This window comes from Megalobrama amblycephala, linkage group LG7, assembly GCF_018812025.1.
Source record: "Megalobrama amblycephala isolate DHTTF-2021 linkage group LG7, ASM1881202v1, whole genome shotgun sequence".
Lineage (NCBI taxonomy): Eukaryota > Metazoa > Chordata > Actinopteri > Cypriniformes > Xenocyprididae > Megalobrama > Megalobrama amblycephala.
In genome coordinates this window covers 32901832-32923215 of record NC_063050.1, presented here as the reverse complement: position 1 = coordinate 32923215, position 21384 = coordinate 32901832, and the positions used below count along the sequence as shown (strand labels likewise).

General features: G+C 36.3%; 2 protein-coding genes across 2 annotated transcripts; one reads left to right on the top strand and one right to left on the bottom strand.

The window, feature by feature from the left end:
* The first annotated feature begins 460 nt into the window (after window positions 1-460).
* Window positions 461-6063, top strand: dlx2b (distal-less homeobox 2b). Its single transcript, XM_048197122.1, has 3 exons — window positions 461-2135; window positions 2220-2404; window positions 2560-6063. Exons 1-3 carry the CDS (start codon window positions 1817-1819, stop codon window positions 2884-2886), a joined length of 831 nt encoding a protein of 276 aa, XP_048053079.1. The 5' UTR covers window positions 461-1816; the 3' UTR covers window positions 2887-6063.
* A 628-nt stretch (window positions 6064-6691) lies between these two features.
* Window positions 6692-19753, bottom strand: metap1d (methionyl aminopeptidase type 1D (mitochondrial)). The gene is made up of 10 exons (XM_048197121.1): window positions 19657-19753; window positions 16299-16465; window positions 15329-15478; window positions 15068-15216; window positions 11466-11508; window positions 11215-11378; window positions 9062-9159; window positions 8508-8555; window positions 8311-8389; window positions 6692-6864 (listed from the first exon to the last, which is right to left on the bottom strand). Exons 1-10 carry the CDS (start codon window positions 19694-19696, stop codon window positions 6786-6788), a joined length of 1017 nt encoding a protein of 338 aa, XP_048053078.1. The 5' UTR covers window positions 19697-19753; the 3' UTR covers window positions 6692-6785.
* Between the last annotated feature and the right edge of the window lie 1631 nt (window positions 19754-21384).

Genomic DNA, 21384 nt, shown 5'->3' with positions numbered 1-21384 from the left:
TTTTTATCTAAATAAAAAGTTCATAACTTTTATTTTACATTAATTAATTTTATAATAGGCTACATAAATTCGCTAAATATCACAAGATGTAATGATATTATGTGTACAAACTGCATCAGCTACAATTAAAATAAGAAGTTTCCTTTTGTTTTATTGCATTCACCCACAATCTTACAACACCTTTCGTTATCTTCTAAATGTATCGCATTTCAGATCTTCTTGTCACTGGATACTTGGATATTTGTTTGGTGTCTGTTAAATAATGCACATAAAATAACTTTTTTTGCAGTTAAGAAAGATTTTTAAAAAGGTAGTAATAATAATAATAATAATAATAATAATAATAATAATAATAACAATAGTTTAAATTCGCGTACTCACTAAAAAGGCCATTTTACATTTAAAGACGCAAGAGGGCGCCAGAGGTCCCCTCTTGTCACCTGCACACCTGACCAAAGCAGAAAACGCCAGAGACGGACTGACTCACTTCAATTATGAAAATCTGTTTTGAATATCGATATGACTGTATACAGTAATTTTATATATAGCAGCATACTAGTAATGACAATTTTGATCCAATTCTTCATCCTTCAGGTTAGAATTTCTAATCAAATCGAGTGACGGCACTTATACGATTTTATTAGCAATTTTACAGGCAATATGCTATCAAAGCCTATAGCTAATAATTTGAATTTAAAATGTTCTAAAAATCTATCAAAATCCTGTTTTAAATCGCACCACAGCAGAGACAAGTCACCTGGGGATTACAGCAGGCAAAGCTTAGGCCACAAAGTTTGTTGAGTTGACAGAATACTTAGTAAATTGCCAGTTCTCGTGACTGAGGTAGTTTTCTATGTAGGTCTATGTACGAGGCGTTTGGCGCGACAGAGCATCATATAGGGCTGGTTCCGCGCTTTATCCCTGGTGTTTACCGGGCAATAATTGCTGTTTTGCGCACCTGTGGGTGTGAGTAGACTGGCGCCGTCTGTGATTAGTCAGTGGAATGCAGACTGCTTCCGTAAGATACACTGACAACATTTCAACGATAGATGGCATTCCAGTTAAACCGTGCTTCTCAACAAATGGGCAAATATATCCCTTTAATCAAGACTGTAAGCTTCATTCGATACTTTTAGACCATTAGCATGTCTAAATGTAGGCCATTGATCGAGTAGGCCTAATTTACATGCACACTTACCAGGTTAACAGTTAAGACATCTTAACAAGGTTGCCTATAAACAAACAAACAAACAAAAACTTAAAATCATAAATTAGCGGCGCAAACAATGCAAAAACGTGATTCTTTATGTCTTTAACACTTTAGAGGAAGCAAAACCACCTGTGCATTGAAGGGTTTGTTTACATCTGAAAAAAAATAATAGTCCTGTCTTCTTTCATTTCTTATTTCCTGTCTCTCTGGAAATTGTTTTAGGCTTTTTGGATTTATTTATCCGATAAATCGTTACTTTTTTCCAATTCTTTGTAAAGAAAAGACCTTTAAGACCAGGTCTCCAAGATACTTTGTTATTTCGACTTGTCAAAAGTCTTCCTTCAGCTGGCAGTACTGCCTGCTAAGCGATTGGTTCGCTTTGCCACATGACGCCCAGTATATGGCCCGCCCGTCAGCATCTCCAAGGCAGAGACCGCCGCGGAGCTCAAACCCTCTATCAACTATGGATATGTGACTTGAGGCAAAACGAACTACTACTTTTGTGATTTTTGAGTCACCGATTAATTGTTAGAGGTAGCCTGCAGAATTTGAACATTTCAAGTGGTCACGGTAAGTAAGTTAATTCAGTTTACTTTTCCCTGCAAAATGACCGCTGTTCTGGATAGCCTTGGCTCGGATATGCATACAAACCATATTACCTCGAGCAGCTTCAGTACCGTTCACAAGTCGCAGGATTCCCCAACACTGCCGGTGTCAACTGTGACCGACAGCAGCTTCTACAGTAGTTCACAGACAGGACACTGCACAGGGACGGCGTACGCACAACTGGCATCTTATTCCTATCATCCTGGAACAGTGGGTAATGTTCACTACAGCCCAAAATCTTACGATTTAGGCTATGCTTCTTCGTATGGCGCTTATGGAACGTATGGAGCCAGTTCTTCACCCACACCAACCGAACCGGGTAAGAACACCTCAGCGTCGTTTTCTTTTACCTGCATTGTTTTCTTATATTTTATAATTACATTTTTGTGGTTCATTTTGATAGAGAAGGAAGAGAGTGAACCGGAGGTGCGCATGGTGAATGGAAAGCCAAAGAAAGTCCGGAAACCGCGAACCATCTACTCCAGTTTTCAGCTGGCGGCTCTCCAGCGCAGATTCCAGAAGACCCAGTATCTCGCGCTCCCAGAACGCGCCGAACTGGCTGCGTCTTTGGGCCTCACACAGACCCAGGTCAAAACGCGGATTCTTCTGTGCATGATGTTGCTATGAAATGTGTAGACTGTCTTTCTGTGGTTCTTTTATTTTCAAGTAGACCTGCGTCTAAAATTGTGTTGTTTTTTTAGAATTGTATTGCATGTTTAACTTGTTGTTTTGAATATCCACAGGTGAAGATATGGTTTCAGAACCGACGCTCAAAATTCAAAAAGTTGTGGAAAAACGGCGAGATTCCAGCAGACCAGCAGGTTGCTTCCTGTGACTCTCCATCTAGCACTCCTCCACCACAGGCAGGTTGGGATTTCCCTCCGAACCAGACACCGAACGACGGGGACACAGTTTCAGAGCAGCCCACAGGACCACCAAACACCACTGCCCCATCGTTCTTGACAAACTATTCATGGTACTCCTCCACGAATACGGTTACACATCTACAGCCTAGTACCTTAATACAACCTCATCACAGCTCTGCAATGAGTGCAGGGACCATATTCTAACAGAGGACTAAAATGGCCGAATACACCTGTTGTAGGAGGAAATAATAGGCCTATCTTGTCACTGGACTTGTACTTTAGGAGAACATTAACTTTAAAATCTATTTTCAGGCTGGGTTTGCTAAAGATGTTTGCTGTGGAATTCTTTGGCGCGACTAATGCGCTCGAGCAACGCACATTAAATTATTTTTCTATTTATTTATTTGTTTTTCATTATAGTAAAATTGAAAGGGGTCATCAGATATGTTTATTTCACATTCCAAGTACAAACGGGTAGCCTTTTTTCGTGTGTTGTACAGAATATTAGGTTTAGTGATAAATCTATTAAAATGCTTATACAACCTGCAGTCAATTAAATGTGCGTTTTACTATCAATTAACGTTTCGTTCTTTGATTATAGATGTGTTTCATCATCCCAAGGTTTTGGTCTTTAAAAATGAAACTTATCACTGGGATGTAACGTGATATTTCCACGTCCTTTGAAGAACCTGACATCTTCTAAAACGCCTACATCGTGTGAATGAAACTGTCCGAGTGTGGTGGTTTTGGACGCTCTCTGCGTAAATGCATTAAGTTAATTTTAAGGTTAGGTCTGAAAAGGTTTGCAGAGAACGTTATTCTCTGCAGACCATGACTTTTATCTCCGTTTCAGTGCATAGCTTAGCGTTTTTAATGCATGTGTGATTATTCGGTACAACGAATCGAATCCTATTTAAACCTTTGTAAATTTTCTTGGTGAGGAGAGGAGGTATCCTCTACCTCTGGGCATGAGGGGGAACGCCTGGCATTCAGACGCGTCTTGGCATGCGCAGAAGGAGATGCGAGGGCGTTCCGCGTGCGGCGAGGGCTCTTCCCACTCCAGACTCTCTGGAGTCAGCTCGCTCCTCTTCCAGACGTTTTATGAACGCCACTCAACCAGAGAAAAAATACATAAAACCGCCTCAAGCAGACCGCCCTGGAAACATTCTCCTCGAGCCCTCGCTTCCAGCTCCAGCACAGCCTTGAGCTATTCTTATACGGGGACACACAGTTCTCATAGCTTGCCTCACGTCTTTACATGGTCAAATCCAATGTTTTTGGAACTAAAATAGTTACTGGAATAGGTGGGAAATCCGGATTACTCTAAGGGCAAAGCGCATAACCACTTGCCCAAGTGTACATTATTTACAAATTGGTATGTGGCTTTGCCCATGTTTGCATATTCTGCAGTAGCCTCTCTGTAATCTAGTCCCTGTAACCTTTTTGTCATTGTGAAATTGGGATTAAACGTTTCTGTAATTATAATTATGGCAAATACTTATTACAAACAGTAGATTGCATATTCGCTTTATTGGACGATTTGGCCCTCGAGTGGAATATTTGTGTATAAGTTTCATGAACCTATTATTAATTTCTAAAACTCAAAATCATTTGTATTATCTAAAAACTGTCAATTGTATTTTAAAAGTAAAATATGATGAAAAGAATAACAGGAAGAAATCAATCAGCTTGACCGAACAAACAAACACAATCATCAGTTTTCCCTCGGCTTACTCACGAACGTTGCTATTTATAAGGAATAACGTTTCAGGGGCTGTTGTAACTAGGCCTAATTGTTTATCTTATATGATTTGTTTCTTCTGAGGTTCATTTGTGCTTCCGCGGTTTTTCTAAATATGGACATCGTGGTTACAGGCTCCAAATCCTTTGATTCTTATTGAAAAGACATCTATTTTTATTCTGATTTTGGGTGTCTCATTCTCAAACCCACCAGGTCTCTGTGCAAATGCCACTATAGTATGATTGTAGCACATTTTAACCGTTCTGCTTCACTCCTTATGTCAACATTCACAGCTGGCAGTAATTGAAATGCCAGGGCTTATTTGCAACCACACCAGTAAATGACTGCTTCCGTTTGGACTCAAAGCTACATCTGCATAAAGCAGAGGGTCTCTGTAATATTTCTAAAATAGAAAAGAAACGAAACATTTTCATTTGAATAACTTTTGTTAAAGCTGTTGTAGCCTATATTGCAGAAAAAGTTTCCGCGCTGGATGGGCTTTCATTAAGGCAAAAGTTAGTGTGCAAACATTTTGCGCGATTTCCTTTTCTTTGCTAACCTTTAAGATTTATTAGATATCAAAGAAACGCAGATTCTGATTGCTGCATGTAGCCCAGCCTATAAATCAGCATTAAGCATTCACGTATAGGCTACAGATGAAACGGGGGGGAAAAAGATTAACACTATTTACCAAAATTTCAACTTCAAATACTAAGAAAAGACAATGAAATGCGGTGAATAAAACAGACAACGCTGAAACGAAAAGTGAGCGAAAATGCGAATTGTAGCTATAACTTTAAGGTCAATATAATGATCACAGGAACATCCTTCATGACAGAATAAAGCACCTGCAAACGGTTCAGCACTACATGCTGCATATCTACATCAGAAAAATGCCTATTGATTCCCTGCCCATTCCCTTTTTCTTTTGTCCGACTGAAAAGATTCCCTCAGCGCCAGAAATTGCTCGTAATTACGACAGACCGAGGAAAATGCGCGAGGATGCACAAAAACCAAATGGCTGCAATTATGATTCGATTTAATGAGAACAGATTAGAAAGGCAGGCGCCATGTGCGGTCAGAGAGTGTGATCAAATAACAAATTAGTAGACCTACTACAGATTATGATGATTAATAATAGGCTAACAATAATAATAGATGTAGCCTACTTTAGTACATCTTCATAATCTGACTTAGTTTTTTCTATAGTGTATTAGTATTTTACTAATGTGTTTTTATATGATTAAAGTCTTTCGCTACCTGAAATACCATATCCGCGCTGTCGTAATGTAGGCTTATTAAAAATAAAGACATTAAGTAAACGATGGCTATAATCATTCATGCCCGTTTAATGTAGGCTAGTCCTAATATAGCCTATTGAAAAGACATAATAGTTTTATACGTTTTCTTTTAATATCCATTCTTAAGGACACAAAAACTCATTTGAGCATGTAAACTAACTTTAGGTGATTTACGTAGGCTATAACTGCTCGTTTTTTAACCCTTACGGACTGTTTCAAGCAAAAGCAGGAAACTTCCCAGATGGCACAGCAAACCAACCTACGGATTAACTAGTAAGGGTCACAATGTAATTAACTTTAATTGTACAGCCACTGACTAAACAGATGTAGCTGCAGCATGGATGTCGGCTCGAGATTCGTGCTCACGTGAGCGCACTTTCATTTGACTTCTTTCATTCAGTGTGTTTTTGAAGCAATTTATTAGCTTACTTGTGAACTATAATTTATTTTTTACCATCCAATTACTTCAAATAGTTAATTGTAAGACTGGACACTGCTATTCTCACTGAGGATACATGCGCTCTTCTTCAGGCAGCAGAATTCAAACTCTGTCAAATGTCAGACAGCATAAGCAGACTCCGAATGATGTCGTGAAGCAGATATGATTATAGGGTATTCTTGATAAGCTACACATGGCTCATACGGTAAACCATGGCCCATAAATATAATCACCCCTCGAGAGATCCACAGCGCTAACTACATTACTGCGGAATAATATTATGATGTACGGAGAAACCCCGCCATAATAATAAGACGTAATGACATTTCATTCCCTGGGCTTTCAATGAGTTCTGTCAGAGATGACATCAGAAACCAAAGAGTTTGGAAAAGTGAAGAGAATTTAAAACTCATTACACAATAACCTACATGCATTAAGTAATTAACCCCATTAATTCAAGATGTAAAAACCCAGTAGTGCACAGCTGTTTCATTTGGTCATGCTAATAAAATAAGGTAAAACATTGTCTAAATGTTAAAGAAACACATTTATTTAAATAACAGCTTGTTATTCTAAAAACTTTAAGATCACACGTTCATGATGTTCCATGGTTCTTGTCCAGTCAATCTTCATCTGGTAGTTTAGTCAGAATCTCTACGCCATCGCAGGTGATGACAATCGTGTGTTCAAATTGTGCTGATCTAGGTAATAACACACAAGACAAGAGAACACACAAACACAGATTCAGTTTCAGGTTCTCAACCATGGGCATCAGCAAACTCCTAAGAAGGCATAAAGGAGGGGGCTTAAAATGATTTAAAATAATGACTAAACAAACATTAAAGGCATAGTTCACCCAAAAATGAAAATTCTGTCATCCCTTTTTCACCCTCAAGTTGTTCAAAACCTGTATGAGTTTCTTTCTTCTGTTAAACACAAATGAAAATATTTTAAAGAATGTTGGTAAATCAAACAGTTGATGGGCCCCGTTGACTTCTATAGTATGAATAAAAACACTATGGAGGTCAAAGGCTACAGTCAACTGTCTGGTTACCAACATTCTTTAAAATATATTCTTTTGTGTTCAACAGAAGAAAGAAATTCATACAGGTTTGGAACAAACTGAGGGTGAGTAAATGATGACAACATTTTCATTTTGGATTGAATTGTCCCTTTAAAACATCTTAAAAATCAAGATATTTCAAGACTATATTGTGATATTTTAATTTACCCCCTCAACAACTGTTTTTTTTTGGGTTTTTTTTTTTTTTTATCTGATCTCACGGGAAAACGTAACTGTTACAAGGTGGTGATTTCATATGATTCATATAAAAACTTACAATTATAAGAAAAATGTAAACATGAAGGTTCCTTAACCCAACCCTAAATATACCCATCATCGGGGCATAGGCAGAATGTACAAAAACTATGAATGAGATTGTACAAATTCATACGAATTAGCCACCAATTTGCCAAAATGTAAAATAGTTACGAACTGCCATGAGATTGTGGTGGTGTTTTGTTTTTTTGTTTTGTTTTTTTAATTATGTGATAAATTATGTGATAAATGTGATTTCTAGACCTGGAAAAGTCATATACGTGAATAAAATATAAAAAACTGAGCATTTTTATTCATTTTATGAATATCTATTTTTCTAGTTATGCCAAGCTCTAAAATATTTTGTCAGAATAAAATATTTTTGAGAAGCACTGCCTTAGAAGTAGAATTAAAGGAAGGAATGTTAGTATCCATTTTCTCAATAATATTGCATATTACCTCAGTCAACCTTAAAAATCAGAGCTCTAATCAACCACTGACCAAGTAGTAACACTCTGCTCTCACCTGCCAACAGGGCAATCAGCTCATTTGCAATTAACATTGGAGTGCTCTCCAGTGAAATATATGCAGTTAAAGGAAAGTTTATACCAGAGCACTTAGCTCTCTGTGTGCTTCAAATTCTGAGGGTACTTAGACTTTCCAAGCTAAATGTCAACAGCCAATAGAAATAAAGTTCTCAATAGAAATTGGCCACTTATTCTTGCATGAAGTAATGAATGATTAATGTAGGCTACATTTAAATGGCTGCATTGGGCTCTCATTAGAAAGGTGGTGAAAGAAGTGTGGGTGGAGGAATTGAACACAAAACCTTTTGTCATCCACAGATACAGCAGTCCACTTGTCACTCAGGATCCTGAATTCTGAGGATCCCTCCATAAGAATGGGTTCTGGAAAAATGGGGATGATGGTTAACCTTACTAAAATCCTACAAATTCATGCTTCTATTGATTTGCTCAATAATATTCCATCTCTCTGTGATCTAAAACAATCAGTACACACACAGACCTATGGTGAAGGACATGCCCTCTTCCATCTGTAGGTCATTGTCATTGGCTGTAAAAGAGAAAAGAAGTATAAACCCTAGTAAACTTACTTTAAACTCAATTTACTCTTCCGGAAGCTCCGCAGCAAACATTCAATCCATAATAAGGGTAAAACTCCTTTGCTCATCAAACTTGCAATAATACACTAACTAAATATCTAAATACGTAAAGCTTAGATAAATTAAACAGGTTGTTCACCCAAAATTGAACATTCTGACATCATTTACTACCTTCATATTAATCTAAACTTGCACAAACACAAAATATGATATTTTGAACAACATTAGTGTCCAAACAATATTGGACCGTACAGACTTCCAATGTAAGGACGAAAAAACCTGAGACATTTTTGAAAATATCCTGCAATACAGGTTTGGAACCATATGAGGGTGAGTAAATGATGACTTTTTTTTTTTTTTTTTGTAAACTCTCTCTTTAAGTCAGCCAATCAAGACTAATTAAGGTTCTAATGAAGTAAAATAAATAAATAATACGTCAAATAATTTGAACTCTCACCATGATGCCATATCTCTGGATGACCATGGAAATATGTTCCGATCCCATGACCGATAAAATATGGACACACACGGAATCCATTTGAATTAGCTATATTGCTGTAATTCAAAAACAAAAATGTTAAAAGGGAATACTCTGATTTATGTTTAGCCAGGTTTATCTTGGTTGCTGTATGATAAATCGCTTGTTTATTTTTCTCTTTTGGATAAAAGTTTCTATTAAAAGATTTAAGGGTTAGTTCATCCAAAAATGAAAATCCTGTCATCATTTACTCACCCTCAGACCTTCGTTCATCTTCGAAACACAAATGAAGATATTTTAATGAAATCTGAGATTTCTGTCCCTCCATTGACAGTCCACGCAACTACCACTTTGACGTTTCATAAAGAGATCGTAAAACTAATCCATGTGAGTTGAGCAGTTTAGAGCAAATTTTCTGAAGAGACATGATCAGTAGTTAGTTACTGATCATATTATTAGTGTCCATTAGTGGAGCTTCTGCAAGAGCCAATAAGATTTGTTCTTGCGCATCAAACAAGTTCGGTTGAGCTTCTGTTTATGTTCGTTGAACAATGTTTATATGTAAATAAAAGCCTAAATTCAATCTGATCATCATATAAAGTGATCGTGTCTCTTCAGAAAATATAAATTAAACCATTCGATTTATATGGATTCATTTTGCGATCTCTTTATGAACGTTTTGAAGAAAGAAAGTGGTAGTTGCATAGACCGTCAATGGAGGGACGAAAGATGAACAAAAGTCTTACGAGTTTATAATAACATTGAGGGTGAATGATGACAAAAAAAATTTTCAACCCTTTAAGTGTAAAAGTAAATTTACTCATGGGGTAAAAAAGAAATCTGGTTTACCAACAAGTCTACACCCAATTAGGGTGTTACCTTTGAGATGTCAAATTTAACCATGTAAATAACATTTCAGACAGCTTTTTACAGTGTGAATAACGCACGCTAGAAACATTCAAGCATAGTTGTTTTTTATATTCATGGAGGGGGAAGGTAGAGGACAAAGAAGGTGTATAACAGACAAAAAGAAAAAGACGAAGGAGAAAGAATAAAAGACAGAGACAAAGAATTGCAAAGAGACAGTTTGAGAGAGGATGCTAGGGTGCCAGCATGATAAAAAAAAAGGGAGAGAAGGAGTGAAAGAGAGGTCTAAGTGCTTTTTCCTGAGGAGAGGTAATTGTTCCCTCTGTGTGTATATAATAACAGTGTATGTCTCTGCAGAAGCTCAGAATCCTACGCAGAGAGAAAGAGAGAGAGAGAGAGAAAAACAACAAAAGCATTGCTTTCTCAGGCACAGAAGGAATATCTATTGCTACACTTCCCAAAATGCAGGAAAATCCTCCCATTTATATAACCTAAATGTATTAATTTCAAGATATATGTAAAAAGACACATTTATGTCATGAAATTAAAGTAATAATAAAGTATTTAATGTACACTTTTTTTCAGGTACATGTTTTGACCTTGAACCCATCTTCGCAATTGATATTTTGCAGATTTACATCTTTGTATTAGTGAATAAGTCAATAAGATGTTGTTAAAGATGTTTCTGTACAGTATGTGAGTGATTGTGTATGTCCTCTCTCTGCGAAAAGACTCCTGCGGATCTTTTCGTGTCTCTGTGGGGAGCTGAATCCACCCTGGCAGAGTCTACGATTCTCAAAGACAGCAGGAGCAAGCCTGTAATTTACTTCGCTCTCTCTCTCTCTCTCTGCCTCACACACACATGGACACATGCACACACGCACACATCCAACAAGACAAACTAACCTGTAATTTACACCCCATTGCAGGAAAAAACCCCAATGCACTCTGGGTAATTGCTTGCTCGGAGCTCACTGAGAAATACATTAACTCTGTGTAGTCCTTCTTCAGACACTACACTATCAAATAAGGGCTTCATAGCCTGACGAGGCAAGATTGCTGTCTTTTTTTTTCTACTTTTGTGCACAAGAGGGATAACATAGAGGTTTAGGGGTTAGATGTGCTATTTTTAACAAGAAAAAAAAAAGAGCAAGTGGGAGAAAGTAATGAATAAAAGAACATTTCACAGACATCATTCTTGAAGGTGCTGGATGCTGTTAAGAATTCAACCTGCGATGCAAACTGGGATGAGTGTGGGAACGAACCTGATAGTGTTGCCAATGACGCACAGAGGTTGTCCTGGTCCACAGGCGGCAATGGCCTGATCTCTGCACTGACGAGCCACATCCACTAACTTCCTCCCCTGTTCATTGACTGAGCCAATCAGAAATGTCTCTGAGGTGTCACCGTGGTAACCTTCCAAATAAACCTATAGAATGCATAGCCACTATTTACAGATACTGAGATGTGTGAACGATAACTTTTTAAAGATAAACAATTTAAAGAGAGGACTCACTGTGACATCTATATTGATGATATCTCCATCTTGCAATGGCCGACTATAAAATAAAACACAATACTGACTTGTATATGGGTCAAAGACAGGATTGTTGTATTAAGATGTTCAAATATATTTTTCATTTCTGGAATAACATACAAAATTTTGGGGTGATACAACCATCCTGACAACATTACGAAGAAATAATCCACAGTAAAATAATAAAATTCTTGAAAACAAAACCTTATCTATACTTATTATGTATGCTAGCATAGTCTTTAAAAAAAATGTTTCTTAGCTTCAAGGGTTAGTTCACCCAAAAATGAAAATAATGTCATTTATTACTCACCTTCATGCCGTTCCACACCCGTAAGACCTTCGTTAATCTTCGGAACACAAATTAAGATATTTTTGTTGAAATCCCATGGCTCAGTGAGGCCTCCGTAGCCAGCAATGACATTTCCTCTCTTAAGATCCATTAATGTACTAAAAACATATTTAAATCGGTTCATGTGAGTACAGTGGTTCAATATTAATATTATAAAGCGACGAGAATATTTTTGGTGTACCAAAAAAACAAAATAACGACTTATTTAGTGATGGCAGATTTCAAAACACCGATTCAGGAAGCTTCGGAGCGTAATGAATCTTTTGTGTCGAATCAGCTGTTCGGAGCCCCAAAGTCACGTGATTTCAGCAGTTTGCTGGTTTGACACGCGATCCGAATCATGAATCGGCACAAAAGATTCATAATGCCCCGAAGCTTCATGAAGCAGTTTTGAAATCGGCTATCAGTATATAAGTCGTTATTTTGTTTTTGTTTTCTTGTTGCTTTATAATATTAATATTGACCCACTGTACTCACATGAACTGATTTAAATATGCTTTTAGTACATTAATGGATCTTGAGAGAGGAAATGTCATTGCTGACTATGCAGGCCTCACTGAGCCATCGGATTTCAACAAAAATATCTTAATTTGTGTTCCAAAGATGAACGAAGGTCTTACAGTTGTGGAATGGCATGAGGGTGAGTAATTAATGACATTATTTTCATTTTTGGGTGAACTAACCCTTTCAGTACTTAGTAATATTTAGAAAACGTTTATTCGCCAAATCAAAGTCATTTGGTGCGATCAACATGCAGAAATATGCAGAAAAAAATGGTGTGACCAACATGCAGAAAACAATTCATGACTTTAACTTTGTCCCAATTCAGAGGCTGCATCATTCAAAGACCGTGGACCAAACGTTGTTAAATGGGACGGTCTAGCCTACGAAGGATTGTTCTTGTCGCCTAGCAATTGTGACAGCTGCCATTGACGAGTGACAGTAATGTTTATGCTGGACTTTTTTGAAAGTTATATTCAACTATCTGGAAACAAAACAGGGTTCACCTTGGTCCATTTCTGTACATAATGAAGAGTATTTTTACATTTGTATCATTAGATATTTGAGAAAGTTGAATCCCAATACTTAAAAGTGTAATCTGGCAATTTCTCTCTGTCAAAAAAAAAAAAAAAAAAAAAAAGAATTCTGGGTTAGGGTAGGCCATGATGGATCCATCTTATGTATCCTTCATTGCCCAGGAAACAATGACACATTTTGAAGCCACATTAGAAGGAGCCTTTGAATTGGGACAGCCTTCATCGCGCTGCTGTGACGTTATCTGCCTTCGAATGCGGCCTTCGAAGGATGCAGCTTTTGTGTTAAGGTCAATAAGTCAGATAATTTGACTTTTTTTATGTCAAGGCAAAGTTAAATCAGGTATGTCATATTTTGTCATATGACTCCCCAAAACGTTTCTTTCATAATAAACATGACTTTTTACTTGATGGTTACACTACTTGAGTAAAATTGAAATTGGTATAAAAGTTTGAAACTAAAATGAATATAAAGTCTAAGGCTACATTAGAGCTGCACGATTGATCATAAAAAAGAATCGAAAGAAATCTCAATTCAAACACCCACGCGATCTTAATTTATTAATGTGTTTATTAAACCTTTGACAAAATCATACCAGAACATTCAAATCTGTGTTCGTTCTGCCGCGCTGAGTTAGAGAGAGCAGTTTTGAACCACACTTTAGTTCTCTGTGTTAAAAACATTCAAATTAGCACAGAAGTACTGAGATAAAAGTTTAAAGTTAAGATATAAACACTGATGTCTATGACAATGATCAGTGTAATCCAAAAGTAATCCACCTTTTAAAACTAACTTGTCACTTCAAATAATTGTTGAATCAATTACATCTTACTGTGTTGACAAGTGACTTAAAAATGTATTTGTCTTTGAATCATTCATTGAAAAGATCTGTTCAAAAACACTGATTCATCCAGTAATTAAACAAGTGTTTATCAATGACTCATTTAATTCATTCAAAACCTTTTAAATAATTCATTCAAATTTTCCATTTTTTATTTTGTTTAGTTTTATATTCAGAAACATGGGAGAATCATGATCTCTATTTGAAATCAAAAAGTTGTGATTCTCATTATATCCAAAATCGTGCAGCTCTAGGCTACATGTCTAAGAAGTTGGCACATGTGCATTAAACCAGATTTTTTTTAAATCCTTTTTCATGATCTTTGAAGTCAGGGGTACCCAATCCTACTCCTATAATGAACATTGTAGCTCATGTCTTAATTAAACACACCTAAACCAGGTAAGCAAGGTCCAGATAAACAGAGGCAGTTTTTTTTTTTTTTCGCCCAATGGATATGCCTAGTCAGGACACTTAATATTCAACAATATTACTGATCTGCCTGCATTGACCCCATTGTATGAGAACTGAACTGAGCTGGACGATGACATATCTGTTTTCTCCAGAGCTGCTGTACAGATAAATGAACTAACTTGATAACTATTGTATAATAACTATTATTTTTTAATAACTATTTTTACAACGGAAATGAATGCTAAACTTTCTTAAGCTGGATAATGACACTATTTTCTTCTAGAGCTGCTGTACAGCCAAAACAAACTTTGTAACATTATTTTCCTGCTATCACTGTAAAGCTGCTTTGAAACAATCTGCATTGTAAAAAAGCATTATGTAAATAAAGGTGACTTGACTTGATTTCAGTGGAGGTGAGGCTTCAGTATGCTGAATAAAGTGCTTTTGAGAGAAAACAGCTACACAAATTAACAACCTGTCCACTAATCTTTAACATGTTGGCAATTAAATATTTATTTTTTAGAGAGCTATATATTTGGAGTTTACAATGAAAAAAAAATGCTGTTTTTTTTTCCACAGACAATTTTGCAATAGGTATGATTCAGTTTACGACACTTCTCATTCATTTCTATGGTATCCACAAACAGTGGATGACTGTCATACAACTCAAATCAGTGACGTCAAAGCTATAATGTTATCAAGCCACAAGTGATCCAAGTTTATCATTGTGCTTTCTCCAATAATAGAGCCACTGATCTCTGCTTAGAAACTTCCAGGCAGGTGTGTTGGAAGAGGGGCGCACTATGGCTAAACTCTTCAGGACAATGGCCCTCAGGAGCAGGATTGAGTTCCCCCCTGTTCTATGCCGCTGACTCATATACAAACAGAGAAATTTATAGACCATCAGTCACAACAAAGCACTCACATTTAATAGCACTGAGTTACCTGTCTGGAATGCCATGGCATACTACATTGTTAACAGAAGTACAGACTGACTTTGGAAACCCCCCATAATGTAAAGGAGAGGGGTAGGCATTGTGACGAACCGCTTCCTGATGGACAATAAAGTCTATTTCATCTGTCGTCATACCAACCTGGCAAACAAACAATATAGTGAGAGTGTCTGCAAAAAACAATTCAAGGACATGTCACATCAAGCTTATTCAATGTTACCAGTCTCAAATTTCAGATAAGCGTAGAGTATACCTTCAAACGCTTTCCTGCTAGCAGCAGTATGTGTCTGGCTAGTTGACACGCTCGTCGCAATCCCTGGATCTGCTCCTCATCTTTGATCTCTATGTAATCTGGCCACTCAGGCACTTTGCTGGATGACACATAGTCCGGCCTCTGAATGTGCTAAGAGAAAAGAGCAAGTCTTTTTTAAATTAAAAGTTGGCATGAAACAGGTGTTGCAATAGTCTTTTCTTCCCTATTGAGAGTGAAACGTTTTCTAGAACAAGAACAGAAATATAGGGTGGAACTTGATTTGGTCCATCAGGAATAGACTGGATCATTGTGGTTTGCTATTGCTAATCTCATATGAGTGACAGGCTGTCCCGCCCTCGTGCCATTAAATACGTCATCAGAGGAGAGAAGAGATTACGTTGCAAGAAGGAGGGGAAGTTATTTTGGTTAAAGATTATGAGGGCATATGAATTTAAAAAAAAAAAAATCTGAATGGATAAATCATTTATAATAAATGTCAATTTTGCTTTCATGGTGACTATGACCAACTCTTATAATAAACTTTTAGTTAAACATTTAGGGTATGTTTACATGACAATGATGTATGAAAAACAGAAAAGTTTTACCGTTTTTCACATACAGACCACAAACCAGTCCGCAAAAATGATTAAAAAACGCTGCATTATGCATGCCAGGCTAGTAGTTGTCAATGTCACTTTATAAAGAAAAACGATGCACCTATAGACTGAACACGTAATACGTATGTGCATGACGTCACCATTTTCACAAATGAACCTTTTTGTAGATTACACAGAGACAATAATTTTCAAAAACGTGCACTTTGAAACCGTTTTCAAAAGTTTGCTTTCAGGCCCCTAAAGTGCCGTTGTCGTGTAAATGAACAGCCAAAACGCATAAAGTTTTCTGTTTTTAGCTGAAAATGGTGTAGTGTAAACGGCCCCTCAATGCCACTTCATGATGCCGCAATTACCTTGGGTACAGCATAAGAGGGGCGCACTATGGCAGGCCGGACCACACTGTGAAAACTTTTTGATTTCCTCCAGAAGAAGCATCGGCGAGGTGGACATTGATGGGCACCAGATGAGCTCCTGTGGCAGCTGGGCAGCTGTGCTACTCTCTGTAGCAGCCTTGAACCACCTATACACAACCAAAAAGATGAACAATTGGTGCGTTAGTGCACTGCAAAGTGTACTACTTTTCTTTCGGCCATCAAGTGTGATTTCAAATTATAAGGATTTTACATGTTCAGTCCAAAGTGCACTTCAAACGATATATGGAACAAGTGTATGTTGATAACCTGTGATCTCTTCATAAGATGTGGAATGGGAAATTTTTAACCAGCTTATTTCACCAAGTACATTACATGCGATGGGGAAAAGACACCTATGCAACCAACACATTTTTACATTAAACAGCTCAAAAGTCCTTTTTCACTACATTTAGGAGAGTATGAAGAATTAAATACATTTAAATTAGGGCTGTGAAAAAAGTGTGTTAATTTGTGATTAATATTGACTGCTTAACACATTAGAAATTTCCCATTTCCAAACTAGCCATGCTTATGTCTTTTCCTCACATCCTATAGCTACCTGTTTTTGATCCTGTCAGTAACATGCTTTTCTCAATGCTTAAAACACACATGTGTAAGTGCAAAAGTGATAACCAAGTGTGGTGATACTAACCTTCATAAAATATCAAATATTTTAAATACTGTCTTTACGTTGTTTCTAAATTCAAGATACAATCTGAAATTTGAAAATTTATTTATAATTACCCATTTAAATGTTAAGTGCGATTAATCATGATTACTTACAGAAACCTGTGCAATTCATTATCTTTTTGTAATTGATTCACAGCACTAATTTAGATGTAGAAAAGTAAATTTTTCATAAGTAAATAAATAAATAAATTATATACACATATATATATATATATATATATACATATATATATATATATATATATATATATATATATATATATATATATATATATATATATACATACACACACACACACATATGAACATGGTAATTCATAATATTTATTTACACTAAAATATTATGTCATAATATTCTAAACTACACTTGGATGACTCAAAGTGTTGTCTATGTTTGATGACATTGTAGGGCATTTCAACCAAATTGTCAAATGAATTTTGTCAAGTGAAATGAAGGTCTATTCCTCTGTTAATGTCCCAAAACCGTTCCTTTCCTCAAAAGAATAACACAGCTGCAAAGTAAACAAATAGTCCATACAATTACACAATGCAATGATGCTCACATAATATGATGCTTAATTTTAAATCTGGACCACAAATGAAAATAATTCACCACCACACATCAACAACCGTGTTGTAACTCATTCCAACAAGGACTGCAGAGTTTTGTGTGCAGAAAATAAAAAGAAAAAGAAAGAAACTTTTTTTCTGAAGACACAGTGGTCAAACGCCCAAAATAAGTGCAGTTATACACAGGAGAGGGGTTGAGTTACAAAGATGAAAATACCAGTGATGAAGGGAGTAACTCAGAGGCAGTGAGGGGGCGGCTGGGGGGTTTAGAATAAAGGCAGTAGTGGGTTAACCCAGGGTGGGGTAGCGGGTGTGTGTACTGACAACAATTTGGGTGGCAAAGAGCAAAGGATGTGGCCAAGGATGTGGATTGCACTGAATTCCCTTTGTGTGTATGTGTGTGGTCGACTTTAGACTTATTCTGGTGCTTTAGCTGTAATATATAATCCTTACTTCAGGACTGCAGTACATCAATGTCATCTGATAATCTTAACGTCAGTTTATTACAATTAATTGCTGTGTAATCCCAGAAACAAGCATTCCCAATTCACATGCTATCTATCCTAAACAGTATGCAAGATTGGAATTAGTGTTTCCCAAAAATTTCTGGATAGTCTATTATTATTGTTTTGTATGGCTTTTTGGTAAACATTGGTGATGGTTTGATTCATAACTACAAACATGGTGGAAATGTGAGCAACCAATGGTTCTTCATTCGTTTTTAAGAACATAATTAATGTCAAGTGAGTTTAAAGGTTAATACAGTAAAAAAGACTAACTTTGTTTGCGTTTTCCTATTCAGTGGCAAAGCAGTTACTACATTTCATGCTTATTAATAATTATTGTCATGTCAACTGGATCACTTTATGTGTGTCTAATACTGCTAATGATTGTATTATTAAAATAGGTGAAGGTCAGATTCTTTTTCAGGAAACAGACTGTTGTAGGCGAGACCATGAATGGCTGTAACACAGGGTGAGTTGTAACACTGTTAGTTTAACCACTTAGAAATTATAGGGATGAAATAAGTCATAACATTTCACTTCTGGGTTATAATTCATTTAAATTTAAAAGAAAAAATGCCATGGCTGAGCAGACGGGGAGAGTTGTAATGCTACTTTCCCTATTTACTTCTACTGGACCCACAAAGACTCTGCCAAACCATCAAACAATAAAGAGCTCCAAGACAGTGCCATGAGTCCAGCCTTTCCATAGTCTTGTCTTGGAACAGTAGAACACTCTAAAGTTTGTAGTGCATAGAATAAGTAAGCAAATTGGGGCACAAATGTTCAAAATTAATATGGGGGACCAAATATAAAAGTTCAACAATCTGCCAAAATGACAATAAAAAACCCCATCCTGATGGACCACTAATATGAATTGCCCACTACGTCTAAGATGACTACGACCCTACATATGACACATCAATCGACATGCATACATATAATATATACATATGCACTACAAGTCAAAAGTGTGGAATAATTACGATTTTTAAATGTTTTTGAAAGATGTGTCTTGTGCTCACCAGGGCTGCATTTAGCTATTTGATCAAAAATATTGTTACATATTTTTTAGTTTCAAGTTACTGGTTTCAATTTAAATATATTTTAAAATACAATTTATTCCTGTGATGGCAAAGCTGAAATTTGAGCAGCCATTACTCCAGTCTTCAGTGTGACCGTTAGTGTAAGTTATTCAAAACACACGCACATGTTCTAAACAATCAAACTCTGTTATGTTTGAAACGGGTGATAAAGTGACTCTGAACTTGGCACATACTGCCGTGGCTGCTCATATAGCACAGATACCGAGTAATCACACAACTCATGGATCTTGTAAAACAGCGCTTATTTGGCTCGATAATGGGTTTGGGTTACATATTTATTTGTGTATCCGCGTATACTGCCAATAAGCGAATATGAGCGAAAACTATCTTGTTTGAGTCATTAACTTGCCTTGCCGTCAGTCTCAGTGTTTATGTTCTACAATTTAGATAGAAAAGTCTACCTTTTCCTAAATTAACCTGTAAACCTACCTGTTCTGAAAAAGCATTGAGCGGCACAGGGCGCAGCCATGTTTTCCACGGAGGAGAGTCACGTGCTCTTCCAAACAAACAGTAGGGCGCGTTCACACTAGAGTTGAAAATAAAGTGATTTATTTTTTTATATACAAAATATTTATTAATTCAGAATTGACTTCAATGTACAACTCTAGTGTGGACGTTGAAAAAATATTAAATGTACCCATTAATATCATAAAATCGATGTGACTTTCCAGAATTTACGATTATAGCCTATGTAACACATTTGTTTAAGACTGTGATCTTATCTTTCTTAGTGAACGAGGTTTCCTTTGTTTTCCTGTTTTCCTTATTTCTTCAATTAAGTTTGTTTGTATTTCAAATGAAAAGATGATTAGATAGATAGATAGATAGATAGATAGATAGATAGATAGATAGATAGATAGATAGATAGATAGATAGATAGATAGATAGATAGATAGATAGATAGATAGATAGATAGATAGATGAGGAAAAGTCCCTACATTTGGCTAAAATATTGATTCAGATTTTTTAAGCCAGCTGCATCAATGTTATACACAGACTCCTACTGAGCATGCTTAACAAAAAGCACTTTGTATTAACTTTTTAAGCATGCATTTTTGCCTTATTTCCATACATAATAACCCTCAATTTTATCTGGAGGGTTGTACATTGTGTATAGGGTGAGTGAAAAGAGTCAAGACAAAGGGGATCTGATGCTCCAAGGCCCAGGGAGCATAAATGAGGGGTGTGAGGTCAAAGCAGCTCTGCACCTGCTGCTGGAAAGACCCCCTAGACCTCAGACCTGCACTTCTGAGACAGAGACAGAGGCAGAGCTGAAACAATAATGGACGTTTTTGGGATTCAGAAGACAGAAATAAAGACGTTTGTGATGCATGATATTTTCTCAGCAGTGTAGATGTTAAATATAAGGATTATCACTCCGAATGCTACGATAATGCCATGTAAGATCCGTCCTTGAAGCTTAAATCAGTAAGAATGCACTAGTTTGAATTCTGGGGACCTGCAAGGGAGTGCTAAGGGGGCCTTTTAGAGAAAAACACTGAAGAAAAAAAAAAAGTAAAAATAAATTAATATTAAAATTAACATTAGACTAACCAAGTAACTAACTAACTAAATTTGATTAAAATATTTATATTTAAATAAATAAATATAATTAAAATAAATATTGATTAAAATAATAAATCAATGAAATTTGATTTAAATAAATAAATAAAGTGGATTAAACTAAAAATAATTAATTTAATTTTAATAATCAAATTGATAAAAGTAAATTTAAAAAATTGCTTTAAATAAATAGATAAATAATAAATCAAACAGTTCAGTACTAGTGTGTAAAAATGTAACATAATATAAACAAAATATTTTCCAAATGACATCTAAAAGAATGAAAACCCCTGACATAGATTGTGGGTCATTTCATATTCCTGTAAAATGTATTTTCATGATCACTGAGAAGTATTTAATTCCAGGCATATTATATGATTGAAAAACAGCAAAAGAATTCCTCTTCTTCTCATAGCATGAGGTTCACTGTGAAGCACTCTGCATATTCCCAGTATACGGCTGTTATGTGAGTCATGAATGAAGGCAGCAGTGCAGTTGTTTGCTTCTGTGAGTTATTAGAGGAAAACAGTTTTGGAACAGGCTAAGACCATACGCGCAAGACTGTAATTTCTGACCTATCTGTCTGGGATCTGA

Excerpts from the sequence above, each read along its gene's own strand:
- dlx2b (XM_048197122.1), top strand. The coding sequence starts at position 1,817 with ATGACCGCTGTTCTGGATAGCCTTGGCTCGGATATGCATACAAACCAT. Across the intron at positions 2,136-2,219 it reads ACCCACACCAACCGAACCGG|AGAAGGAAGAGAGTGAACCG; the intron begins GTAAGAACACCT and ends TCATTTTGATAG. Across the intron at positions 2,405-2,559 it reads TGGGCCTCACACAGACCCAG|GTGAAGATATGGTTTCAGAA; the intron begins GTCAAAACGCGG and ends GAATATCCACAG.
- metap1d (XM_048197121.1), bottom strand. The coding sequence starts at position 19,696 with ATGGCTGCGCCCTGTGCCGCTCAATGCTTTTTCAGAACAG. Across the intron at positions 11,509-15,067 it reads TGCCATGGCATTCCAGACAG|TCGGCCATTGCAAGATGGAG; the intron begins GTAACTCAGTGC and ends TTTATTTTATAG. Across the intron at positions 11,379-11,465 it reads TCATCAATATAGATGTCACA|GTTTATTTGGAAGGTTACCA; the intron begins GTGAGTCCTCTC and ends TGCATTCTATAG.